Source organism: Pelophylax lessonae (assembly GCF_965119305.1).
Source record: "Pelophylax lessonae genome assembly, chromosome: 6".
Classification (NCBI taxonomy): Eukaryota; Metazoa; Chordata; class Amphibia; order Anura; family Ranidae; genus Pelophylax; species Pelophylax lessonae.
In genome coordinates, this window is record NC_138773.1 from 54,069,473 (window position 1) to 54,092,674 (window position 23,202).

The 23,202-nt window shown below is 43.7% G+C and overlaps 1 protein-coding gene across 1 annotated transcript in view; it reads left to right on the top strand.

The window, feature by feature from the left end:
- The window catches only part of PRPSAP2 (phosphoribosyl pyrophosphate synthetase associated protein 2), a 116,597-nt gene extending 93,726 nt beyond the window's left edge, over positions 1-22,871 (top strand). The window contains exons 9-11 of the mRNA XM_082260619.1: positions 18,870-18,940; positions 19,638-19,784; positions 22,150-22,871. Coding sequence (XP_082116745.1) covers positions 18,870-18,940; positions 19,638-19,784; positions 22,150-22,308 — 377 coding nt within the window. The 3' untranslated portion in view covers positions 22,309-22,871. The remainder of the gene's footprint in view (positions 1-18,869; positions 18,941-19,637; positions 19,785-22,149) is intronic.
- Positions 22,872-23,202: the final 331 nt, after the last annotated feature.

Genomic DNA, 23,202 nt, shown 5'->3' on the forward strand with positions numbered 1-23,202 from the left:
AAGTGCATGATGTATACACGCATGTCAATAAAAGTGGAACAGGTCTCCTCTAAGACTGCTGGGATGCACTGATAATGCATGGAGACCTGGTAGCGTCTGTGTAAGCTTGGCTGACGCGTTTCAAGGGAAAACCCCTTCCTCAGAACCCAGAGGCTCTGAGGGTTCTCCCTTGAAATGCGTTAGCCAAGCTTACATGGATGCTACCAGGTCTCCATGCATTATCAGTGCATCCCAGCGGTCTTAGAGGCAACTTGTTCCACTTTAATTGACATGTGTGTATAAATCATGCGCTTGAGTATAATGTATGCGGTTCTTTCACCCTTTATTAAACATTCATAGTGGTAATGCACTAGGTTGGTGCGCCCTTCTCTATTTTTTGTTGTTTTGCAGTATGTTAGGATACCCACGGTCCTGAGGGGCAGCAAGACTTTAGGTTGTGATATCAAGGATCACATATAGCGCTCGCCTTTATGCATGCCACTAAAGCGCAGGAGAAATACTGTTATGGATATTTTTGCATAGTTCAGCTTGGACCAATGTAACTATGTATATACCATACCTGTGGGATCCCCATGGAAGCTGGAAATTACTGTAGTAGGCAACGCTGCTAACAGTGCTCTCTATTAGCCTCCAGGTTCTGTGCATTGTAAACACAGGAGGTAGCTCTCTCTCGGCATGGGGGCCATTGGTCTAAGCTTCACCAGTGTAACTGTGTAAAAATTGCCATACCTGGAATTCATCTTTAACCTCTTTGTGCCAGCGGTATGCATAAATGTGCACCAGAATGTAAACAAAGCTGTGCCGAGAGTGTGTGTTCCTGGCACATTTGCCGGCAGCTAACGGACAGCTCCCGATCTCTACTTGCGATCAGGTGGCCAATGTGACAGGCAAACACAGTGGTAACATGATCAGAAACCCTGCCCCGCCTCCTGGCTTTAGAAACCTCTTAAAGGGCTGTGAGGTGCCGGTGTAACGTTAGAAAACCATACCCCGTGAAGAAACCATACCCTCGTCACTTCCTGTGGGAAACAGCTGAGCAGCGCAGCAGTGCGCATGCTCAGAGCCCCGGATACCTAATTGACAATCAAAGAATTTGACAAGTGCGCATGCTCGGAGGGCATGAAATAATCACGGCACTGTGTGTAATTTAATGCTTGCGGCGGGTTCATTAAAACAGTTCGGCTGCAACATCAATCATCTCCTCACCTATCGCTGTCACTTCCCTCATCTCCGGTAATAAATATAAAAGCGGCGGCGGGTGTATGAGAGGTAAATGACGGCGATCGCGGCTCCGTGATCCGCTTTTATATTTATTAACGGAGATCAGGGAAGTGACAGGGGAGGAGTGGAGATGATGTATGTTGCAGTGGAGCTGTTTTATTCGAACCGCCGCAAATGGAACTACCGTGAGAAATCCATACCCTCCGTAGGAGCACCGGAAGTGACGAGGGTATGGTTTTCTCACGGGTATGGTTTTTTCCACGGAACACCGGCATTAAGCAAAGCTTTTAGGTTTGGATAGAGGGGAGAGAGATTAGAACCCCTGTAAGGTTTTTGTTCCCATCTCTGTGCCTGTTAAGGAGATTCATACTCTTTTTGTCCTCTTTACCATTATCACTAGTGATGATCAAAAATTTCGGCCGAAAATAGGGTTTTCAGGGTTGTGCCAAAAGCAAAAAAGGTGCCGATAATGGCGATTTTACCACACTTTTTCTGCAGTTTTACTGTTTATGGTCATTGTCATAGGTCATGTGACTCAAAAAAATGCATCAAAAACACAATGCAGGTACATTTTTGAAGCGTTCTTTCTGTTTCAGTGCATTTCCGTGGGGTGGTGCTGACCAAATATGAACCAAAAATGCAGCAAGCAGGATTTGTAATGCCGCTTCAAAAGGTGCCGATATGGCAGACAATATAAGTATCATTTAAATTCATGATCTTGATTAAAAAGTTGAATATAATACAATCATTTTATAAAAAAATCTATATATATTTTTTAAAAACCTTTGATTTGCGTCCAAGGGCATCCTGAATTTTCGGTTGCGGCACAGGAATTTCCATTTTGGTGCACCACTAATTATCACCGACCGTGCAAAGGAACAAAAAAAATCCCAAAAACCTAGTTGTCCCTAGAACAGGAATAATGGGGATATCTTCCAATGGGAAAACGATTTCTAGTGACCCTGGGGACAACCAGGCATTCCCTTACTTTTGAGGGATTTTCTCTCACTTCCTGTTTTGGGTATGGGACAGGAAATTAAAGGAAATCTCACCAATAGGACACAGATGGCAAAAATTACCTTACAGGGGTTATAATCCTTCTCTACTGGATCCAAAATGGAAAAAAAAAAAAAAAAGTTTTACCATTAGTTTTACTTTAATGCCTATCTATCTATTGCACAACCACATTGTATATTTATCTAGTGTCCCCATGCCTCTAATTGCCAGTTATAGTCAGATAAGTTTGAAATGAGAGGTGTGTTAGATAAGTTTGAACACGGTGTCCTTTGTGAGGCACTCCAAGTCCTCGGTAGAGTAATTAGTATGCAGGTCTTAGGCTGGCCATGTTCCCATTGAGAAAATGGTGAGATGTTTGCCCTTTCTCAGGCATATTGCTGGATCTTCATATCTAGATGCCATGTAGGTTTGTGTCACACGGGTATAAGTAATATCGCGCCCTCTAGCAGGGAACTTCCAAGCTGGAAAATTATATTTATAAGAACCTTTGGTGGTCGGAAATGCATTTCGCCACCCCCTAAGGAAAGCCTACACAACCCACTCTTCATCTGATCCTCTCCTTCAATATGTAACTAGTCTCATTATATGATATTTCAGGCTAATTGAAATATTTGATAAGGCATCAGAAAAATGTGTTAACTTCCACGTGTCCTATGACACGGGTGGCTTATATGTCACCGTACACTCACATGGCACTGCTCTAAGGCCCCATGCACACACGGCATTTTGCCAACTTTCCTAGACTCCTTTCCTCCTGGTAGCAACTTATTGAAAAAACAAAAAAACCCTGACGCTTGTAAAAGTGTGTAACACATGTAGGCGCGTCGCATGCTTGGGAGTTAATTAATTTCAATGGCCAGAATAATCATTTATTCTGGCCATTGAAATAAATAACACCCAAGCACTAAACACGCGTAGCCATTTGCACGCGTCTAGATTTTTTTTTTTTCTGTCGGGTGCACTGTCAGTGTTATTTTTTTCAGCCTCTAAAGGCCTATATGTACATGGACACATGGGCTAACATGCAGGGGTGTTTAGAAGTAGAAAAAAAGAATGCCAGACACCCCTAAGAGCAGCTAAAAAAAACTTGTGCATGAGGCCTAGACCTCAGCGGTATTATTAAAATGGTTAGATTATTATTATCCAGCATTTCTATAGCGCCAGCAGTTTACGCAGCGCTTTACAATGTTAGAGGGAGACAATACAGTTACAATACAATAAAATACAAGAGGATTAAGATGCCAGGTGAAATCACCCATAGGTTATTGGATTATCTATTAGGTCATCTATACTGGCTTTTCTCATATTGACAGTCAAGCAGGTCAGTGACAACTTAAATATAGCGATTTTATTGACTTTTAGCCAGTCCAAAGAGAAAACTGACAATCACAAGCTGATGGCTGCATCAGCTTGTGATATATTTGTACAGCTGGCTGTGGGCTTGAAAGAGAAAGTGATGTGGCAGCTCCCTAGCCACCATTCACTTTCACACAGTGGGCGATGGAGTCCCCCTGGCCAGAGGCTTCCCCCTGGTTCCCGAGCTCTACCGCGCTTACCAGGAGCCCGGGACCCCAACCACTGGCTTCTGGAGGGAGAGACATGTGAAAGCAAACTATAGCCATGCCTCCCTTTCACATGTAAACAATGAAAACGGAAGTGATGATGATCTCGTCACTTCCAGGGGACACATCTAACCAAGCTGATCTGTGCTCAGTTAGAAGCTGTGAAGTGTGGGGGAGACATTGGGGTCTATTAGACCCCTAATGTTTTCATAAAGAGTACCTTTAACCTGTCTGATGTGATCAAACTGCAGCCCTTTGCTTGCCTTGGGGAAATTTTCCTCCCATTGGTACAAGGCTTCTTCAGACTGACACCGACAGTGGGGCATAATTCTTGTCACTGACACCAATGACAGGTCTTTATTCCTTCCTCTGACACTAGCACTGGGGCATTTTCTACTCACACTAGCCACAGTCCAGCCCCTGAATGTCTGAAGGACAATAAGTTGGCCCTTTGCTTAGAGAGTTTGGAGTACCCTGACATAGGGGTTTATTAACCCCTTGCAAAAGCAATCGAGTAATAATAAATAAAAGAAAAAAGTTTAAAAAGATTAATAAAATTACAATAAAATGTATTTTAAAAAAAAAATGAGATTGCCATAACCTACGTCGCCCTGCACACATGCGCAAACGTTAACGCAAACCCCGGGGTGTGCACGCGTATGTAAACCACGGTCGCACCACACGTGCTCAGAGCGTCAGAGTGAGAACAATTATTCTAGCACAAGAGCGCCTGTTTAACTCTGAACTGATGAGCTATAAAAGCTTTTAAAGCATCACCTATGGAGTTACAAGGATACTGGAGTTATGACATTTTTGTTCTTTTGGTTAGCTATACTTTCATTTCAATAAAACATAAATCATTAACTCTGATGGCATTGCCATAGGTGATCTGTGGCCAGGATGAATCTTTCATATCTCATCTCTTTTCTGGTGCCACATTGTTTGATGAGATTTATTTTAAGCTTTTTGCTTTCAGCGCTCACCCAAGTTCTACAGAGTCACATTTTGCTGGGAGTTAATGTTTGACTTTGTTCTGCCATGTAGTACTTGTTTTGCTGTTCCGCTGTGCGGATTTCCTTTCTCATCAGTCCAGTCTTTATGTGGACACCTTTGTATTGTGTGCACAGCTGCCCCTCCAATCAGTAAGCGGGAAAGATGGTGAGCACAAGCTACGGGGCGCTCCTTATCTACCAGTACCGGCACCCTGACCTACTGTAATCTGCCAAAGTCTGGCACTGACACCTCCTTTGGGGATAATAATTAAAGAAAACAAACAGTTGGCAGAATGCAATGTTATCTGTAGAAGGGAAAGCTGATTCTCACGCTGAACTGTCAGCTGGATGGTTGTGGGAACAGTTTAGATGCTATGAGAAAGTGAAATTTGTTTTTTTGTTTTTTTAATGTTTTCTTGTAAGTAATGAAACAATACACTTTAATAAATATATATACACCAATACACCAAGTTGTAAAGCGCTGCGTAAACTGTCGGCGCTATATAAATGCTATATAATAATACACTTTAATAAATGTATATGTGTGTGTATATATATATATATATATATATATATATATGTGTGTGTGTGTGATATATATATCCACACCCACACTTTTTTTTTTTACTTATTATTATTCTAGTGACTGCTGTTTTCAGGCTCATTCAACAACTGCTGCTCTTTAATAGATTTGAATCATAGGAGAGATTAGACGGCACACTCTGTAATTTGACTGTCAGGGGAGGGATGTGTCTTTCTTTTCCTCTCACAAGTATAACTGTGAGTTCATGCTTCCATACCTGCAAGTACTGGGTATATTCTTTAGTGTAATGTTGGAAGGGGACAGCGGGGGGAGCTGAGCTGCTGAATAACTGCAGAGAGGGGAGGAGTAGGGTAAGCTGAGATGCTGCTAGGACTGGTATGACTTCAGTGCTGTGAATTTTTTTTTTTTTTAGGACAAGTTGCTCCACAGTGCATGCAGACACAAGAGTCAGGGCTTATAAAGTTGATTTGAATACTTAAAGTGGTAGTAAACTCTCCTGAGCAACTTTGGCGTTGTGTAAAGCCTTATATGACTTGCGCTAGTAGGTGGCTTTAAAGTTTTTTTCAGGGTGCGTAATTTAGGAGACATTATCCTCTCCTTCTTTCAGTTACATCTCTGGCGCATTCGTATTGGTATCCAGATTGACGGCACACTGAGTATGCTGTCAGTCTGTACAGCTATGTGCCATGTCTTTGTAATCCCACGAGAGTTCTCATTATTCATTAGTTCCTGAAAAACCGCTTGTGACTATCTACGCCACGTAGGGGCAGACTGGCAACTTTCCGCCCAGAGGGCAAGTACAAACCAGAGGCCCATGGTGCAGCGACTCGGCCTCCCTCCCACTTTCCCTCACCCTCTCTCCCACTCTCCCAATCCTCCTCCTGACCCCTATTCCAAGCTGAAGCCCTGCTCCAGATACTCTACTTACCGGCTGAATCCGGATTCCCGACCTGGCCAGCAGGGGGGAGGTTGGGGGGATCTGGGACAGCTCGGTTGGCGCTGGTGGGAGCAGAAGAATCTCAAGTGGGGCATGGAACTGGCCTCTACTCTGACACAGTTTACACCATCCATGCGGGGGGGTTGGGGGGGGGGGGGGACTGACGCAGGTCAGTAGCAGGGACTTTTTGCTTCTATTCACCAGGAATCTTTTTGGCATGTCCATGTCTGTGGCAGAAGCAGTGCAGCCGGTTTACAGGGCTTCAGAGTGGCCCAGGGGCAATTTCCCTCCTGCCCCCTGGCCCAGTCCTCCCCTGACGCCACGGGGTGGCGGGGGTTTATAAGGCATCAACCCGAGGAGTGGGGAGGAACACTGATTCTTTTGCTGTGTAGTAACCAATCAGGAGTAAGATATTTACATGTGTATTCTGCGGGGCTAAGGCACCATGGTAACCTTAGATGAAAATGAGGTTTGGTTTTCTTGTACTGAGCATGTGTGCGATTCCTGCAGTGAGACAGGAGAAAGGGCTGAAGTACAGATCTGGAAGGATATGGGTGGTCGCTGCAAAGATGGCGCCAGCTTCATCCTGAACAGGCAACTGTCGAAACAAATAAGCTGCATCAGTAGTAAGGTTGTTGATATGATGCTCCAAAGTATATCTTTGTGTTCATAAATGCATCACATAGTGATATTGTGCTAGCTGTAAATTTTTTTGTACTGAGTTTACTACTGCTTTTAACATCTATAACTTAGCCACAGGTTCACTTTAGAAGAGACATTTGATTTGACTCATCAATATGCAGGCTTTACAGTACTCTGGTTTTTAAGTACAGCTTGTTTTGCACACATCATGTCATGAGTGCACTCTGTATTAAAATTAAAAATGTCCAAGCACCATCATGTTGTCTCCGTCAAGCGAAGATTTTACGAATGACCAAATGAAGAAAAAAAAAGATGACTATTTGTTGTACCTGTTCCTCGAATCTACATTCTTCTGTAGAGCAAAGCCACTGACAGAGACTTCAGCATCCGATACACGTATGAATATGTCCGATGCCCGGTCCTTCTCTGCAGTGTTGTGATTCAACCCACCAGCTGCTTGTCCCAGGGACCATAGCACAATGCAGGAGATGCAGTTACAGGTCTCATTATAGGCAAATGCAGGATTTGTAAGAGATTTTCCATTATGATATCTATAGGGATTGATTTACTTAAACCGGAGAGTACAAAATCTGATGCACGCTGCAAAGAAACCAATCGGCTTCCAGCCCACTTTCACACACTCCGTCCGTCGGACTGAGTCCGTTTTTCTCAGCGGGGGATCGATCCCCCGCTGAGCAGGAGGATTCCAGCTGTTTCTCTGCGCTGTGTGCAGAGACACAGCTGTCAGTTCCCCATGCATCTCTATGGGGGAAATCGGATGGGAACGGACCGTTGGTCCGTTCTCATCCGATCAGCTGGACGGATGGAAACTAGGGTTTCCATCCGTCCAGATTTGACGGATCGGATCTGAATGTCAGCGGACATGTCTCCGCTGACATCCGATGCCCCATAGGGATGCATAGGGGGACCCTTCTGATCTGCCAAAAAAACAGACAGGTGGATCTGAACGGTCCGCCTGTGTGAAAGAGCCCTAAAGCTTAACTGAACAAGCTGAAGTTAGAAGCTAATTGGCTACCATGTACAGCTGCACCAGATTTTGCACTCTCTGGTTTTAGTAAATCAACCCCATTGTATCGGAGAGCACCGTGATGAGAAAATTTTGGGAATGTCGGTCAGTCGGTAGGACAGACCCAATAGATTTGCCTTAAATGCATAAAATTCCCAGTTGTGTTTTCTATACAGATGCTGGGGCTGCAGATTATAAATCCAGTCTAGATTTCCTGTGGATCAACACTCATTCTCTCTGTGCTTTGTAAATCTCCTTTGGTGTCTGTGGACCCATCCAGAGCTGACTCGTCATCATTTTGCCCTCTGGAAAGGTTTCAGCTTGTTATATTTCCTGGCAGAGATGTAGCTGGATCGTCTCTCGCTGGCAGCAGCCTACGCGGTTTGCTCACGCTGCTGGCATCCGTCTCCAGCAGATTAACCCCGTCACTTGGGGTCAGCGTGTAAGACTGGGAACCGACTTTGTGGTTTTATTAAAGAAACTTTAGTTATATTTCTGGAGGTTGCTTACTTTTTCTTCCTTCTGACTGAGTCCTTCTTTCCTTCTGACAGCTGTGCACAGAACGCAGCCCACACTCGCTTCCTCCCAGCATGCACCAAGGGCGTCACCATAAAGACTATGCTTTATCCAGAAACTTACTGACCTGTCAGGATTTCCTAATCACTGTGAGTCGCTCAATTTCAGAGGTGCAGTCGGACGGGCCAGTGAAATGCATAAAGCTTTTCAGCACTTTGTATGTTTTTAGAATAGTGGGTGGAGCCATGCAGATCGTTCTTATATACCCCTGGGACCAACTTACATCCAGAACTGCTGGTTCTCCATCCACTATCTTAAAATGTGCAATGATCCCCTTATTTGTGGGATCTGCGCTGGATTGAGATATGTAAATTACTTTTGTACATAAATAATTGCAAGCTAATCATAGAAATCAGTATTTATAACACTAAGGCTACTTTCACACTGCTCTGTTGCAAAAAATGCGGTAAAAATGCATATGCAGTTTTGCAGCGCTTTTACCGCATTTTTGCCGCATTTCCAGTGCATTTTGCACCTGTGAATAAAGTACATGTGAATCCAAAAACACAACCGCGGGCGTTTTTTTTTTTTTTTATGCGTTTTCTTTATGTTTCAATGGAGAAGTGTGTTTTTGGTGCGTGTTTCTTGTATCGCACAAAAAATGCACTAAAAATGCAGCTTGCAGGACTTTGAAAAATGCAGTGGACCAGCGACTGACCATTGTGAAGAGCTCCATAGGATTTATTAGTTATGCATTTTTCTTCCACTTTTGTTAACGCAAAAAGGGAAGAAAAACGAATCAGTGTGAAAGCAGTCTAAGGCTCAGTTCACATTGGTGCGATGGAAGACATCGCATGTGATTCGCACCGCACTGCCGTGCAAATCACATGCGATGTTTGTGCAATGCGAATTCAGCCATACATATTATATGGCTGAATTCACTTCGCTTGGGGACCAAACTCGTGCAGGACCCTTTTTTTGGTCTGCTCCAGAATCGGATCGCGTAGGTATTCACATCTTTGCAATCCGATTCCTGTCCGAATTGACAGTTCACACTGTGATATGTGAACTTATCTGGGGGTGTCGTTAACTTTGTATTGACACTCCCAGCGGTTTGCATATGGCAGTGTGAACTGCCTGCGAGTCGGGAGCGATGCAAATACACTGTCGGTTCTCGCACAGTTTCCAGCATCACACTATTGTGAACCGAGCCTAAGGCTGAACTTGGGAATTGCACAGAGACTACCCCTGCAGTTGGCCCCTGCAAGGGTTAAAGCCCAACTCCAGGGATTTTACAAAAATGCTTATTATGTCTATGGGTAAAGTACTTGGCTTAGGCTACATTCACACTGGCGTTTAGGGATTCCTGCTGCGTCTCTCAGCAGCTAGGTGCAGCCGCCGGCCCCGTTTACTATATTGACAGGTCACCGGTGGTGGCAGGTATTCTTGATTACCTGCGATGATTGCTGGCTGCGATGAGAGCTGCAAATAGCTGCGGCTACCAGTGACCTGTCATTATAGTGAATGGGACCAGCGGCCGCTGAGAGCTGCATCAGGAACTGCTGCTACAATTTGCACCGGCATCATTATCCAGTGTGAATGTAGCCTTATGCCCCAGCTCCAGTGCTTTGCTCTACTGCTCGAAGTTCCATTCCGGGGGGGACGGTCCCTCAGTATCATAACATACAGAGACATTAATACTGTGCTGTATGCTGAGGAGGCTGGTATGTGATCAGAGCTGGTCACAGCTTACAGATGCAACTGCGGGTGACCAGTTGCAGCACTGGAGGGAAAAGGGTACATACCTACACCCTATTCATGCACCCCTACACCTAAAAATAATTTAACTCTTGCAGTGTGCAGGTTTTGTAAAAAAATTCCTGGAGTTGGGCTTTAAAAGCTCAATAAATCAAGAGGAGGAGGAATAAGATTTAATACCTTATTGCTCGCTCCAGATAGCTTCAGCACCTGCCTGTTCTTCTCTCTGACAATTGTGGGCAATGCCTTGCTGTCCGCATGTACAGTACAGGACAATTGGCTATGCATTGTACTTGATGGCGTCAGTGTGCGACTACCAGACCGGAGCGTCTTCGAGAAGAGGCTTTGGGAAGCCTGCAGGAACAAGAAATAAAGTGTTATATCTTATTTCTTTACCCCTTAACCTAATGAGCATTTACCCTTGCAGAGAATTGAGGCCGTAATGTAAGGGCAACTTTTGTGTAAGTGTTGATATTTAAAACTTAATAATAAAATCATTCACATTGTATTAAAGCCAAAGTCAAAAATGTAACATATTGCAGCTTACCAATCATTAAAAGTGGTGTCTGCATTTGTTTTTTTTTTAGGCTTTTTCCCCTATATTCTCACCTAATGGTTTGGTCACTAACACACCCCCTGTATTAGACTGCCCCCACTCTGAATGAAGGAGCACATTTGTACAGCAGCAATGTCAGTCTGGGGGGAGGGGAGTGTTAAATATACTAGCAGATTTAGATATATTAAACATTTGAAGCCAAACCCCACCTAATACTTTCATATTCAGTTACAGCAAACCGTTTTGCAAACACTTTTGCTCCTTTTGGAATAAAGGTTTTCCATAAAAGCGGAACACAGTAAGCACCCCTGCCAGTGGTAAATGCTTTTTCTCTTTTGTTCATTGATGGACACAGCTCCCTACATAGCCCCACTGGACAGGGGCTGGCCTGCGAGTAAAACGCCCCACAAGGTCGCTCGAGTCGCAGCATTCCTCTTGGCTGAAAGCCCTCCCCATTTCGATGGAGAGGGGTTCTGTCTGGAGCGGTGCCAGCCTCATTCCTGGTATGGTGAGTAGCTGTCCCCCCCTCTCCCCCTGAAGGGTTTTGGGGTGCATGTGGGGCCCCTCCTTGGGATGATTGAACCCCTGGGTTCCCCTCATTCCTGCAGGCACGCCCCCCATTGCCAGGTCCCTCACCTGCCCCCCCTCCCCTCCATATATGCTGGGGCTGTCTGGGTGGTCTAGCCACCCCCATGGGGTGGGGGCAGGGTGCTTACTGGGAATGGGGGCTGGGGTGCGCGCTGGCGACCGGACATTCGTGGTGGGGTTGTACCTCCTGCCAGGGCCCCCATCCTGCCTGGATCTGTCCCTGAAGCCTGGTCTCCCTCCTGGGTCCCTGTATGCCTTGTGGTGCCGCCATTTTGTTGTAGCCTGTGTATTTCTATACATGGCAGCCATGTTTGTGTAGTCCTTTCCTTGTTGAGGCGCATTCTACTAGGGCGCTTAGTGCCTCCTGGGCCTTTCGTCATCAGGTGTCAGTGATGCAGTTTTGCAAGGCGGCCACCTGGTCGTCGGTGCACACTTTTACAAAGTTATATAAAGTGGATGTGTTGGCATCTGTGGATGCTTCCTTTGGCCGTAAGGTTTTGCAGGCTGCTGTTTAAGAGGACCTGATCCTCTGCAAGGGTGTAGTGTTTTTTTCAGGTGGGCTCCAGTTGTTTGGTTGAGCTCCTGTTGCCTGGTTGGCTAATGTTTAGCCTTGGGAATTTTTTTGGGTTGTTCCCACCCCTCATGTTTACACTGCTTTGTGACGTCTCAATGGTTATGAATACCAGGAGCTGTGTCCATCAATGAATGAAAGAGAAAATGGGATTTTTGACTTACTGTAAAATCCATTTCTCTGATGTTCATCGACGGACACAGCACCCACCCCTCTTTGGAGTTATTATTCTCCTGACCCTGAAACTGAGTGGCTATAGCAGAGAGAGAGAGATTATACCCCCTGGGACTACCCATGGGTGTAGCCAGAATTATTTTCTGCCCAGTGTCCTACTCCTGTAGGGGGCAGTATACCCAATGGTTATGAATACCAGGAGCTGTGTCCATCAATGAACATAAGAGAAATGGATTTTATGGTAAGTCAAAAATCCCATTATATCATCCCTGTAAATGTATACATCTGCAATAGGGCTTGTTTGTTTTTTTTAAAAAAACTTACTGGCCAGATCACCAGATGAAAGTAGAAGTAAGAAAGCCTAAAAAAAAAGAAAACGAATGCAGCCATTACATCTAAGAATTGGTAAGCTGCAGTATAATAAAGGTTTGCTTTTGGGATTATTACTGCTTTAGGGTCCAACTTGGGGGCCTATGCTCCTCTCCCTCCTTGGGGCCCTAGCTGGCAGTATGCTATGCATTTTTTTTCTTATTCTTTTCTAACATCACATAATGTGTCCTCCTCTTCTTTAACCGCTTGCTGACCACACGACTATTTACTGCGGCGGTCAGCCCCTCACAGGCAGAGCGACGTAGTACTACATCGCTAGCCTGTGAGGGTCTAGGGAGCGAGCGCGCGCCCCCGCTCGGTCACGGACCCCCCCCGCGCGTGTGACCGGTGGACCCGATGTCCGCCGGTCACTCGGCGATCGTCGGTGCAGAGGGAGAAAGGCAGGTGGCTAATGTAAACAAGCCGCCTGTCATTCTCCCCTGTGTAGGAATAGTGATTATACGGTTCTACTATGTAGGACCGTTGATCACTGTTCCTACACCTCAAGCCACAGCCAATCACAGTTAGAATCACGCCCCTAGGGACACACACAACCCCTCCCTCTCAAAGTTAACCCCTTCACTGCCAGTGTAATTTTACAGTAACAGTGCATATGTATAGCACTGATTACTGTGGAAATGTCACTGGTAACCCCAAAAGTGTCAAAAATGTCAGTCAAGGGTCCGATCTGTCCGCCGCAATGTCGCAGTACCACAAAAAAAATCGCAGATCGCCGCCATTACGCGTTAAAAAAACAACAAAAATGACAAATATCTTTCCCTTTGTTAGTAAACGCGATAACTTTTGCGCAAACCAATCAAAATACGCTTTTTGCGGGTTTTTTTTACCAAACATATGTAGCATAAAACAAATTGGCCAAAAATGTTAAAAAATTTTGATTTTTACTTTTTTTTGGGGGGGAATTTCATATAAAAAAATGTGAAAAATATTGTTATTTTTGCAAAATTTACGCTATTTTTTTGTTTATAGTGCATGATCAAAAAATCGCACAGGTGATCAAATACCACCAAAAGAAAGCTCTGTTTGTGGGAAAAAAAGGACGTAAAATTAGTTTAGGTACAGCATCGCACGACCGCGCAATTGTCCGTTAAAGTCACGCAGTTCCGAATCGCAAAATAGGCCCTGGTCAGGAAGGGGGTAAAATCTTCCGGGGCTTAAGTGGTTAAGGCAACAGTGGTGCTCGATGCATAACTACATTGTGAGGACAGAGTGCCATGCCTGGGGATGGGATGAGGGTGGGGAGCACAATAGTCTTTCACTTGTGGGTTGAGTGACACTGGATGTCATTTAGCCTAGAAATCTTAGGACATTTTGTGGCAAAGAAGAGTTACTGCAGGGGACAGATTTTTAAATGTTAAACTTTGAGCACAGAAAGCATACTGTTACAACCACAGGCCCATACAAGGTAAATGATACATGGAAATAGTAATGTATAAAACACATACAGAAAACAAATAACAGGGAAATATGTTTAAGCCCCGGTTCACACTAGGGCGACCTGTGAGGCGACCCGGTCGCCTCACAGGTCGCCGCAGGTCGCCTCCCATAGGGAAGCTACGGACCCGTTCTAATAGGAGCGACACAAGTCGCTCCGACCTAGAAAAAGGGTCCGGAGCTTCTTTGGGGCGACCAGGAGGCGACCGCCATAGACTTCAATGTTATGAAGTCTGTGGCGGCCGCTCCGAGGTCGCGGCGCGCTGCTCGCACCGCGATCTCGGAGGTCGCCCCTGAAAGTAGCGTCGCGCCAGTGTGAACCGGCGCTAATAGCAGCTAACCGATACTTAAAAGAGGATCAGAAGTGGACAAGGTAGGACAGCTTAAAAAAAAAAAAAAGAGAAGATTTAAAATGTAGGCTTTTAGGTGATCATTAATATAATCATTAATACATAAAACTTTTAAAAAGATTAGGATTTTTGCAAACCACACATGGCATTGTCACCATTTCTCACATTTTCCCTTGTAACACATTTACTAAGCAATGTAGGATTGCAGCTTTTTGACTGATTTGGGAAAGCTGGAGCAAAAATGGAGCCCTTAACATGGCAATAACTTAGATCTGTAAATTAAGGTTTCTGATTGGTCTCCAAATGCAGCAGTATCCCGGTGGCCAGCGAATCATTTGTCTGTGGTAATTAAATTGGCTTGGTAGGTAATCCTTGCATTAGCCAGCCAGGAGCAGTAACCTAACCAGAATGGCACTTGTTAGCACAAAGCTGATGGATTAAGCCCATAATACTTATAACAGATTGGAAAGATTTGGTTCCAAATGAGGATTAATGTCTGCCTGTTACTTGGCTTTCCATTTTCTTCTCTGCTTGTATTAAATGGTGAGGCATCATGTTTGGGATGGTAGGGAGGGGGGTTGTGGCACGGACATACCTTGTAGAGATGGATTACATTGTGATTTAACTCTTGTGCAGCAATTGGCTTGCGGTCGCTGGAATTTTCTCAGGGGAGAAAGGTTACCTGAGTGAAAATGCAATTAGGTGTAATGGAGACACATCTCTGAATACCGAAGCACTTGAAGGACCGTTTTTGAAGCACATATTTGTTTTATACGTTCATTTGCTTTATAGCTGACTTGTGCCAGCGGGACGCTGCATCCACTAAGCTGCAGCACATATGTGGTCCTAACTATCCTTATTTTATCACTCAATACATTGATGGTTATGCTGTAGCTGAATTGAGCATAGCAATTTTTCATCATCGAATAACTTTCACAGATGAGCGATGTCCAGATACGCCATCTGTTTTTACTGACAAGCTCATCCAAAGCACAGCCAAAGGTACCCGAGTTAGCCATATTGGCCCCCTGAGAGTCAGTGCATAGACATGCCCCCCACCCGCTCACATTACTGTATTGCAATTCTCTGTGCCTGATTTTTTTATAATCCAGAGTTCTGGGATTTGCTGGGACGATGCAGTCTTTGGTCTGCACTCCAAGAAAACACAAGGTAAACTCTATGGCCAAAAGTTTTTGGAGATCCAAGCATCACACCTGTGACTTTGTTAGATATCCCATCTTATGGCCTTTGATACATGACGTGGTTCCCTTTTGTAGCTTTAACAGCCCCCACTCATCTTGAAAGGCTTTCCATTAAATTTTGTAGTGGGAATTTGTGACCATTCATCCAAAAAGTGCCTTTGTGAGGTCGGGTACTGATGTTGGATGAGAAGACCTGGCTCGCAGTCAGCTTTTTAGTTCTTCCCAGAGGTGTTTAGTAGGGATGAGGTCAGGGCTCTGTGCAGGACACCTAAGTTCCCCACCAAACTCATCACACCATGTCTTAATGGAGTTGGATTTTTACAGAAGGGTACAGTCATGCTGGAACAGAAAAGGGTTAACATGAGGTTGGAAGAGCACAATTGTCTAAAATGTCTTTGTATGCCGTAGCATTTACAGTATCCTTCACTGGACATACCTGAACTCCATAATCTGGAGGAGTGTGCACATACCTTTGGCCATATAGTGTACTTTGGGCATCTTGTGCTGCCTGCTTGTGAGTAAAAATATTTAAGTAGATGTAACCCTAACAAGCTGTCATTTAGTTTACCTTTTTTTGCCACCCAAACTGAACCATAATCAGCACTACAGTCAGTCAGTAAGGACAGCAGGCACTATCAGTCAATATTAGGAAAGTCCGTCACCAAGACAAATTCTTCCGAGCTCATCCCAAAAGCAATTTTTTTTTTTTATTCCAAGTGATGTGTTGGCTTTGCAGCCCTCTTCAGATCAGGGGATTTCTTGCATACATAGCTATAAAAAAACAAAATGAGGGCACACCACCCTTGTGCATTACCATAAATGCCATACTGTAGCTCTGATGAAGAGAGCTTTGCCCTTGAAACGCGTAGGCTATGCCTCCTGCTGGTGGGAATCACTGGAGCATTGTTCTTGCATTGTATTCACTGGTCCTTTTGATGTTCCTATATTCATTCCTATATTCGTTCCTATATTCATTTACTCTTATGAGTATATTGGAATTTTTCTTATTCAAATAATTTGTTTTATGGTAGGCCACGTGGGCAGCCTGTATGCAAAGCATGTCCAGCTCTTAGGCCAATTTAAAGCTGGCTGTCAACGTTTGATAATTAGATGCCCCCGTGCCTACTCAGCATTGCACATTTTTGGTCCACTTGTGCCTCCTTTTCGTCACACTGAAACCGGATACCTGACATTCACTTTTTCTATATTTTCTCTACTGACAAATGTTAAACCATGGGTTTTCAGAATACTAGCGGTTAATTTCTTTCCCTGAAGAAGCCCCACATGGCGAAACATGCTGGGAGAGTTTACCTTTGTAACGCAGTGGAAATAAGAACAACAAAACAATGTGAATAGCTTGTATGTTTTTTTTTTTTTTAATATGGAATGCTTATAACAGTGAAATCCAATAAATTGTGAACTTTTTATGAATTACGTTTATTTCTGTCTATTTCAAGCGCCTTTAAAGTCCTAATTGGTTCCCTCCTATATTGTTTTATGGTAATGCATGAGGCTGGTGTGCCCTCTTTTTTGTTTTTGTTACCTTTCATCTTTATTCCTATCTCTGTGTTTCTGATCTCCTGCAGCCTCTTTGCAGAGACTTAACTGTTTTCATGCACTCTAGCAATGTTTGGTTTGCATGGCATATCTTAGGGTGGGTTTTCTGAAAGTAGAAACAGTTGACCACGTCTACATAAAGTGTTTTGAAACAGCCACTTGTAGTCCTTACTGGAAATCAGGGTGACAATGTATGAGCACAACTGGAGCATATTTTGGGAGACAGGAACAGAGTATTGCCAACCCTATAGCAGTAAGTGTCTGAACAAAGAACTTGATGGCAGAACCACCAGGATTTATTTATATGAAAGCTGCAGATTTAAACATGTTGAAAATGACTTTATTAAAGGAGAAATAGGGCCAAAGCTCTTTCGGCCCTACTTCTCCTGTGTGTCACAGGAGTGCACTAGTTCGTTTTGCACACCTGTGACCCGTATTCAGCCAACAGGCTAAAGTCTATTGTCAGTTGACATTACTCAGCCAGTCCAAAGAGATCCCAACCTTAATGCCGGGATCCACTGAGATGCTTGGATTAGCAGGTGGCTCAGCCTGAACCAGCTGCTCCTGCCCCTTCCACAGCCCAGCGCTCCAATGAGTGCTAGAGGGGCAAAGCAGAGAGCCGCTGACTGACAGTCACAGCCTCCCTCTCTCACTGAGCGATCAGCAGTCTTTGATCACTCAGTTCTTGGTCTAGAGGTGGCGGGAGACAGATGCAACACCGGACCAATGCTGCATACACCTAGGTGAGTATAAATGTTCATTTTGTTTAAATCACACACTTCGCTTTTAAATTACATTATCATGTTGAATCCATTAGTGAATAGTTTTACATTTATTGTAATCATGGTATGTCGCACTCACTTAGGAGCCCCTATGATAGACATGCAGGGTTGATCATATAAAGATGGGTTCTCTTTAATCATTCCACAGTCTGTCCTGCCAGCACTGCATGCCGCAGCTCTTCATGTTATGTATAATATATCATTCATGTTTTATCTGACAGCAGAGATGAAGGTAGCCTGCGGCAGTGACTGCATATTGTCTCTGAATAAAAGCTCGGCAGCTCCGTAACGTTCTGCAGCCTGCAGGTGGGCCATGACACCTCTCACATCCGTAAACGTTCCGCAGACTGAAGCCTAATATTTACACAGCAGGGTGCAGCCCGTTCCATCCCTGGAATAATATCACTCATTTAACGGGAAGGTCTGGAACATTGGACTGTCTGTTCTTGACATTTGTACATGCTGGCAGCAGCCAAAACCGTTAATCATTTTTATGTCTGTTCATAATCATTTTGGGAACATCACAGAGGGAATTTCGTTTGATCTATAGAAAAAGTGAAGAGAAGAATGAAAGATATGCCATAGGGACCAATAAGCTTGTAAGATAGAAAGTGTCGGGACCAAAAAAGGGATTTCACTTTCTGGTAGACGCTGGAGGATTAAACCACCAAATATTTGTATATTACATTATATCTCACAGACACTGGTGGTGAGATCTCCTCCTGAGTTTAGTTCCCAGGTGGGATGGGCAGGAGGGGGTCCCAGTCTACCAGTTGGGTTATTATTAGTTTTTATTAGATTCCTGAGAATTCAACTGGAGAGAAAATTTAAAGGGAACACCTAAAACAATAAGGTTGGCTGGATCAGAGCTAGAGACTAGTAACCACTGGCAATAAAGGACACCGAGGCCCAACCTGTGACCTGTGCCATATGTGGTCCGTTGGTAAGTGGTGTGTGGCTCATGGACCCCAGCAGTCTATAGTTGGATGATTTAAGGGATCAAAGAAATTAAATTAACAGTATGTGCTTTTTCTTTTTTTTTTTTCTAGTGATGTTCCCTAAAGAGAAGCCCCCTATTACAGTTGTTGGTGATGTCGGTGGAAGGATAGCTATTATTGTGGTGAGTACAGAAGGTTAAAGTACTGGGGGGGAGGTGCAAAAATTGGCATTGCCCTTGATTGCTGCCCATTTAGGAACATTGTGCTGTATTTATGAATGATGATAATTGGTTTTAATTCATTATCATTAAAGTTGATGCCCAGATTTATCTTCTGTCTTGCAGTTGTACAGGCTCCTCCCCTCTACTGAAATTGTATACTTTTATTTCACGGCACACTGCGAGCTTCTCACAGTGTGCAATAGATGCTGCAGCAGCAAGTCAGATGGAGTCGGCCTCATATCCTGTCTGAAGGACACCCCCTCCCCCCCAGCATTACTGTCCATGGCCCTGCTGCTTTCATTTATTGGATTTTGTTTTGTTTTTTTAATCATGGAGGGTCAGAATCATATGAGGGCATTACCTAGGGTAGGTCCTACATGAAAATGCAGCCTGACTAGGAACACTCACTCCTCTGGACTGACATCCACCCATTAAGGCATTTGGAAATTTGCATAACTCCTCCCAAAAGCCAGCCCACTGACAGCTGTTGAGAGGAGTACTGAGGCCGGGTGCTGTGATGTTTTCATCACAGCTGTGTACACCCTGCTGGCTCCTCCCACCAACTATGACCTACCTCACATTGGTGTCCTTTTACAATAAAATGTCCCGTCTCTTGGCTGGGTTTTTCTTTGTGACGTGTTTCTTGTTGTTCCCGCAGGATGACATCATAGATGATGTAGACAGTTTTGTCGCTGCTGCCGAAACACTTAAAGAACGAGGGGCCTACAAAATCTTTGTCATGGCCACACATGGTCTCCTGTCCTCGGATGCTCCTAGGTTAATAGAAGAATCTACTATAGACGAGGTGGGGAGATCCTGTCTTTCTATGTTTTACTCCTCTGTCTCTCTCACTGCTTTTTTTTTTCAGTATATTTCCAACATTACATCTTTAAAAGTTGATTAAATGTATATTATTACAGATATAAGGTCTTATACTTGTGTGTGTGTGTATATGTATGTGTATATATATATATATATATATATATATATATATATTATTATACAAGATTTATATAGCGCCAACAGTTTGCGCAGCGCTTTTCAATATGAGGCAAGACAATACAGTTACAATACAATTCAGTACAGGAGGAATTAGAGGGCCCTGCTCGTTAGAGCTTACAATCTAGAAGGGAGGGTCATATGGAACAAAAGGGCAATAATTGTGGGGGAATGAGCTGATGGAGAAATTGGAAGAACAGTTGTTAGGTGTGGGTAGGGTGTGTGTGTATATATATATATATATATATATATATATATATATATATATATATATATATATATATATATATATATAAAGCAGCGCTAAAAAATTTTATCTCAATATTTTGAAAACACAAAAATGAATGAATATGACATCACACTTATTAGGTGAAAAAAACCTGAAACCACACTAGATATACAAAAAGTGTGCATAAGAGCCCATAAACAAGGGCTAAAAAGGAAAAATATATGTGAAACAAGAAAGTCCAAAGGAAACAAATCGTCCACTATTCACTTACTCCACCAGTATCCTTACAATCACAGTTCGTAGTGCTTCTACCACCAGGTGACACCAAGTATTAAAGCCTCTTACTGAACCATGTTGGACCATCATATAGTATGGTTAAATGCGTGTTGCATCTCCTTATGAAGGAGAAACTCCAAAGCGCCAAACGTGATCCAGTCAGGCTGGTTCATCAGCAGGATGAAAAATAAAAAGCATATATGCCTATAGTGAAACCCATTAAAAACATTTCTTCAAAAAATAACAAGTGAAACTTGCAAAGAGAATCACACTAGGCAAATCCTTAGGCAACAGGTTTTAAAAAACTTGCATATAGAAATAAAAACCCATACAATTGTTCTCCCAAAAACCAGCAGGCTGTATGGCTGCACCTGAATCTCCCACCAGTCAGCAAGCGTGTGTGATGCCAAAGCGTCGTTGCCACGCCCAACTCGTTTCAACAAAGAGATGAGTCAGAGCTAACCAGATTTTGCAGTCTCCAGTTTTAGTAGATCACCTCCCTTGCCCTTGCTCCCTCTCCCCTCTGCCCTACTTAAACTGGCAATTGCGCAGACGTGCGACTACTTTTACTAGAGAATGGCATTGATCCATGTTCCTGCATGAGCACAGGATCCATGCCTTTCCTGCTAACAGAACAGTAATCTGCCTTTTTTACATGGGTACTGAACGATCAGCCAAGTGTAGACCGACATCTAAAAAACCCCAGTGAGTCGGCGCACAATAGAAGAGATCTCAGAAGGAACTCAGACTGAGTCAACCAATCGCAGCGAGACCTCCCAAACTAAAATAAGAAAGGGGTCTCACCATAAATATGTACCAATGTTAAGAATGACCAAATAAATAATCTATAAGCAGCTAAAAGGTCAGCTGATTGAAGCAAACAACATATAAAATCCAACTCTTGTAGGCTGATCCGATTCCTTAAAAAAATCCTTAAAGAATCCTTAAAAAAATCCCTATATCCACCTAGGATATATGAAGATAGGAAAATATATCCAATTTGTAGACAACTCCCAATCTATATTAAGACGTATATGATGGGAATCCTAAAATTGATCCAATTCCTAATCATGAATTAGTAATCTAAAATATCTGTTCCCAGTGGAATTATGGCTTCTTTTCCTAAAACAATATGAGATGAAAACAGGCTAAATAGTCGCAACAGCCGACTGGATCGCAATACTAGTTCGTTATTCACAAATATAGCCAATATTCTCACAAATGAATCAGTGACAGACATCGGGTCCGCAGGAACGGCTGATCAGCTTCCACTGTGTAGAATCACAGCGGGAGCGAGCTGCTGGTGGCACGCACTCGTAATATTGCGCATCGCGGCCACCCTGTAGCGGTAGAACTCTCTCAGATCAGTCATTAGCAAGGTCATGAATGATGTGTGACATACAAGTGTCCTCTAGATGGGACTCCTTCCTTTCTGTATATGAAATATACGAACGAGACAATGGTAATGGGTGTCTAAAATGTGAAAACCACTTCAGATATGACTTTTCGCTACACTGAAACAATAATAAAGTTAGTTCCATTCCCATAACTCAGGGCAACCAATCAGAATTAATGGTTCAGTCATTGGTAAGTTCTATTAGTTTCTAGGGCTTACAGGCTGTTTAGTCATTCTCTTCATGATGTGTCACTTCTTCTCTTCTCCCAGGTCGTTGTCACCAACACGATCCCTCACGAGGTCCAGAAACTGCAGTGCCCCAAGATCAAGACAGTGGACATCAGCATGATCCTGGCCGAGGCCATCCGGCGGATCCACAACGGGGAGTCCATGTCGTACCTTTTCAGAAATATAGGAGTGGATGATTAACCTCTCCCCTCCTCTTTGTCTATATAAATATAGATTTATTTTTTAGGAATATACCAAGGGCCAAAACTGGAAGTGTACAGTGTACCTGTGCCGTTACAAGAGCTTACCTTAATATTTCAACCAAGCCGTGTTTTTCAGGCTGACCTGTCTACCTGTAGATTCACCAGTCAATCGAGATTTTTTTTTTTTTTTTCTCTTTTCGTTTTTTGGCTTGTCTTATTTTTTTTGCTACTTTTTATTGTGAACAAAATGTCACACTCAAAGTACCTTTGTTCCATGCACCAGAGGTGTCAGAAGCAGCGTTACTAGTTGGGAGAGCTGGGTCAGATGTGTAGCGCAGAGTAGACGTGTGCTAGGATGGATTTGTGTTACTGCCTTGTACAGCCTGCCTAAGTCCATCCAGTTAAAAATCTCTGAATTGTAGGGAGCTTTATAGTATCTACAATGACTCCTGCCATCGTGGAGCACCAGAAACTTAAGCACTGATAGGTGGTAAATCCGTGCTATTGCACAGCAGAAGCCATCCCTTCTTTGTGTAGCTGTCGGCATCTCCTGGATGACCAGTAGAAGTAAAAACCTACCAATACTTTTATAATCACAAGAGTGGTCAGGGGTTGGAATCTCTGTAGGCTTTGTTGCTTTCTGTGTCCCTGATATCTCCTAACTTTCTATTCTGGTGTCACCTGGGAAAGGAAGTGAAATGAACACAGGATGGGAGTTAAGGAATAATTCCAGGCATGAGAATTGAAGACATTGATACATTGTTCCCGCTTGGACCAATATAACTATGCATATACCATACCTGGCTGATGCCCCTGGAAGCTGGAAATCCCTGTAGTAGACACCGCTGCTAATGTGATCTCCACTTTCTTCTGGGTCCCGCACCAAGCAGCT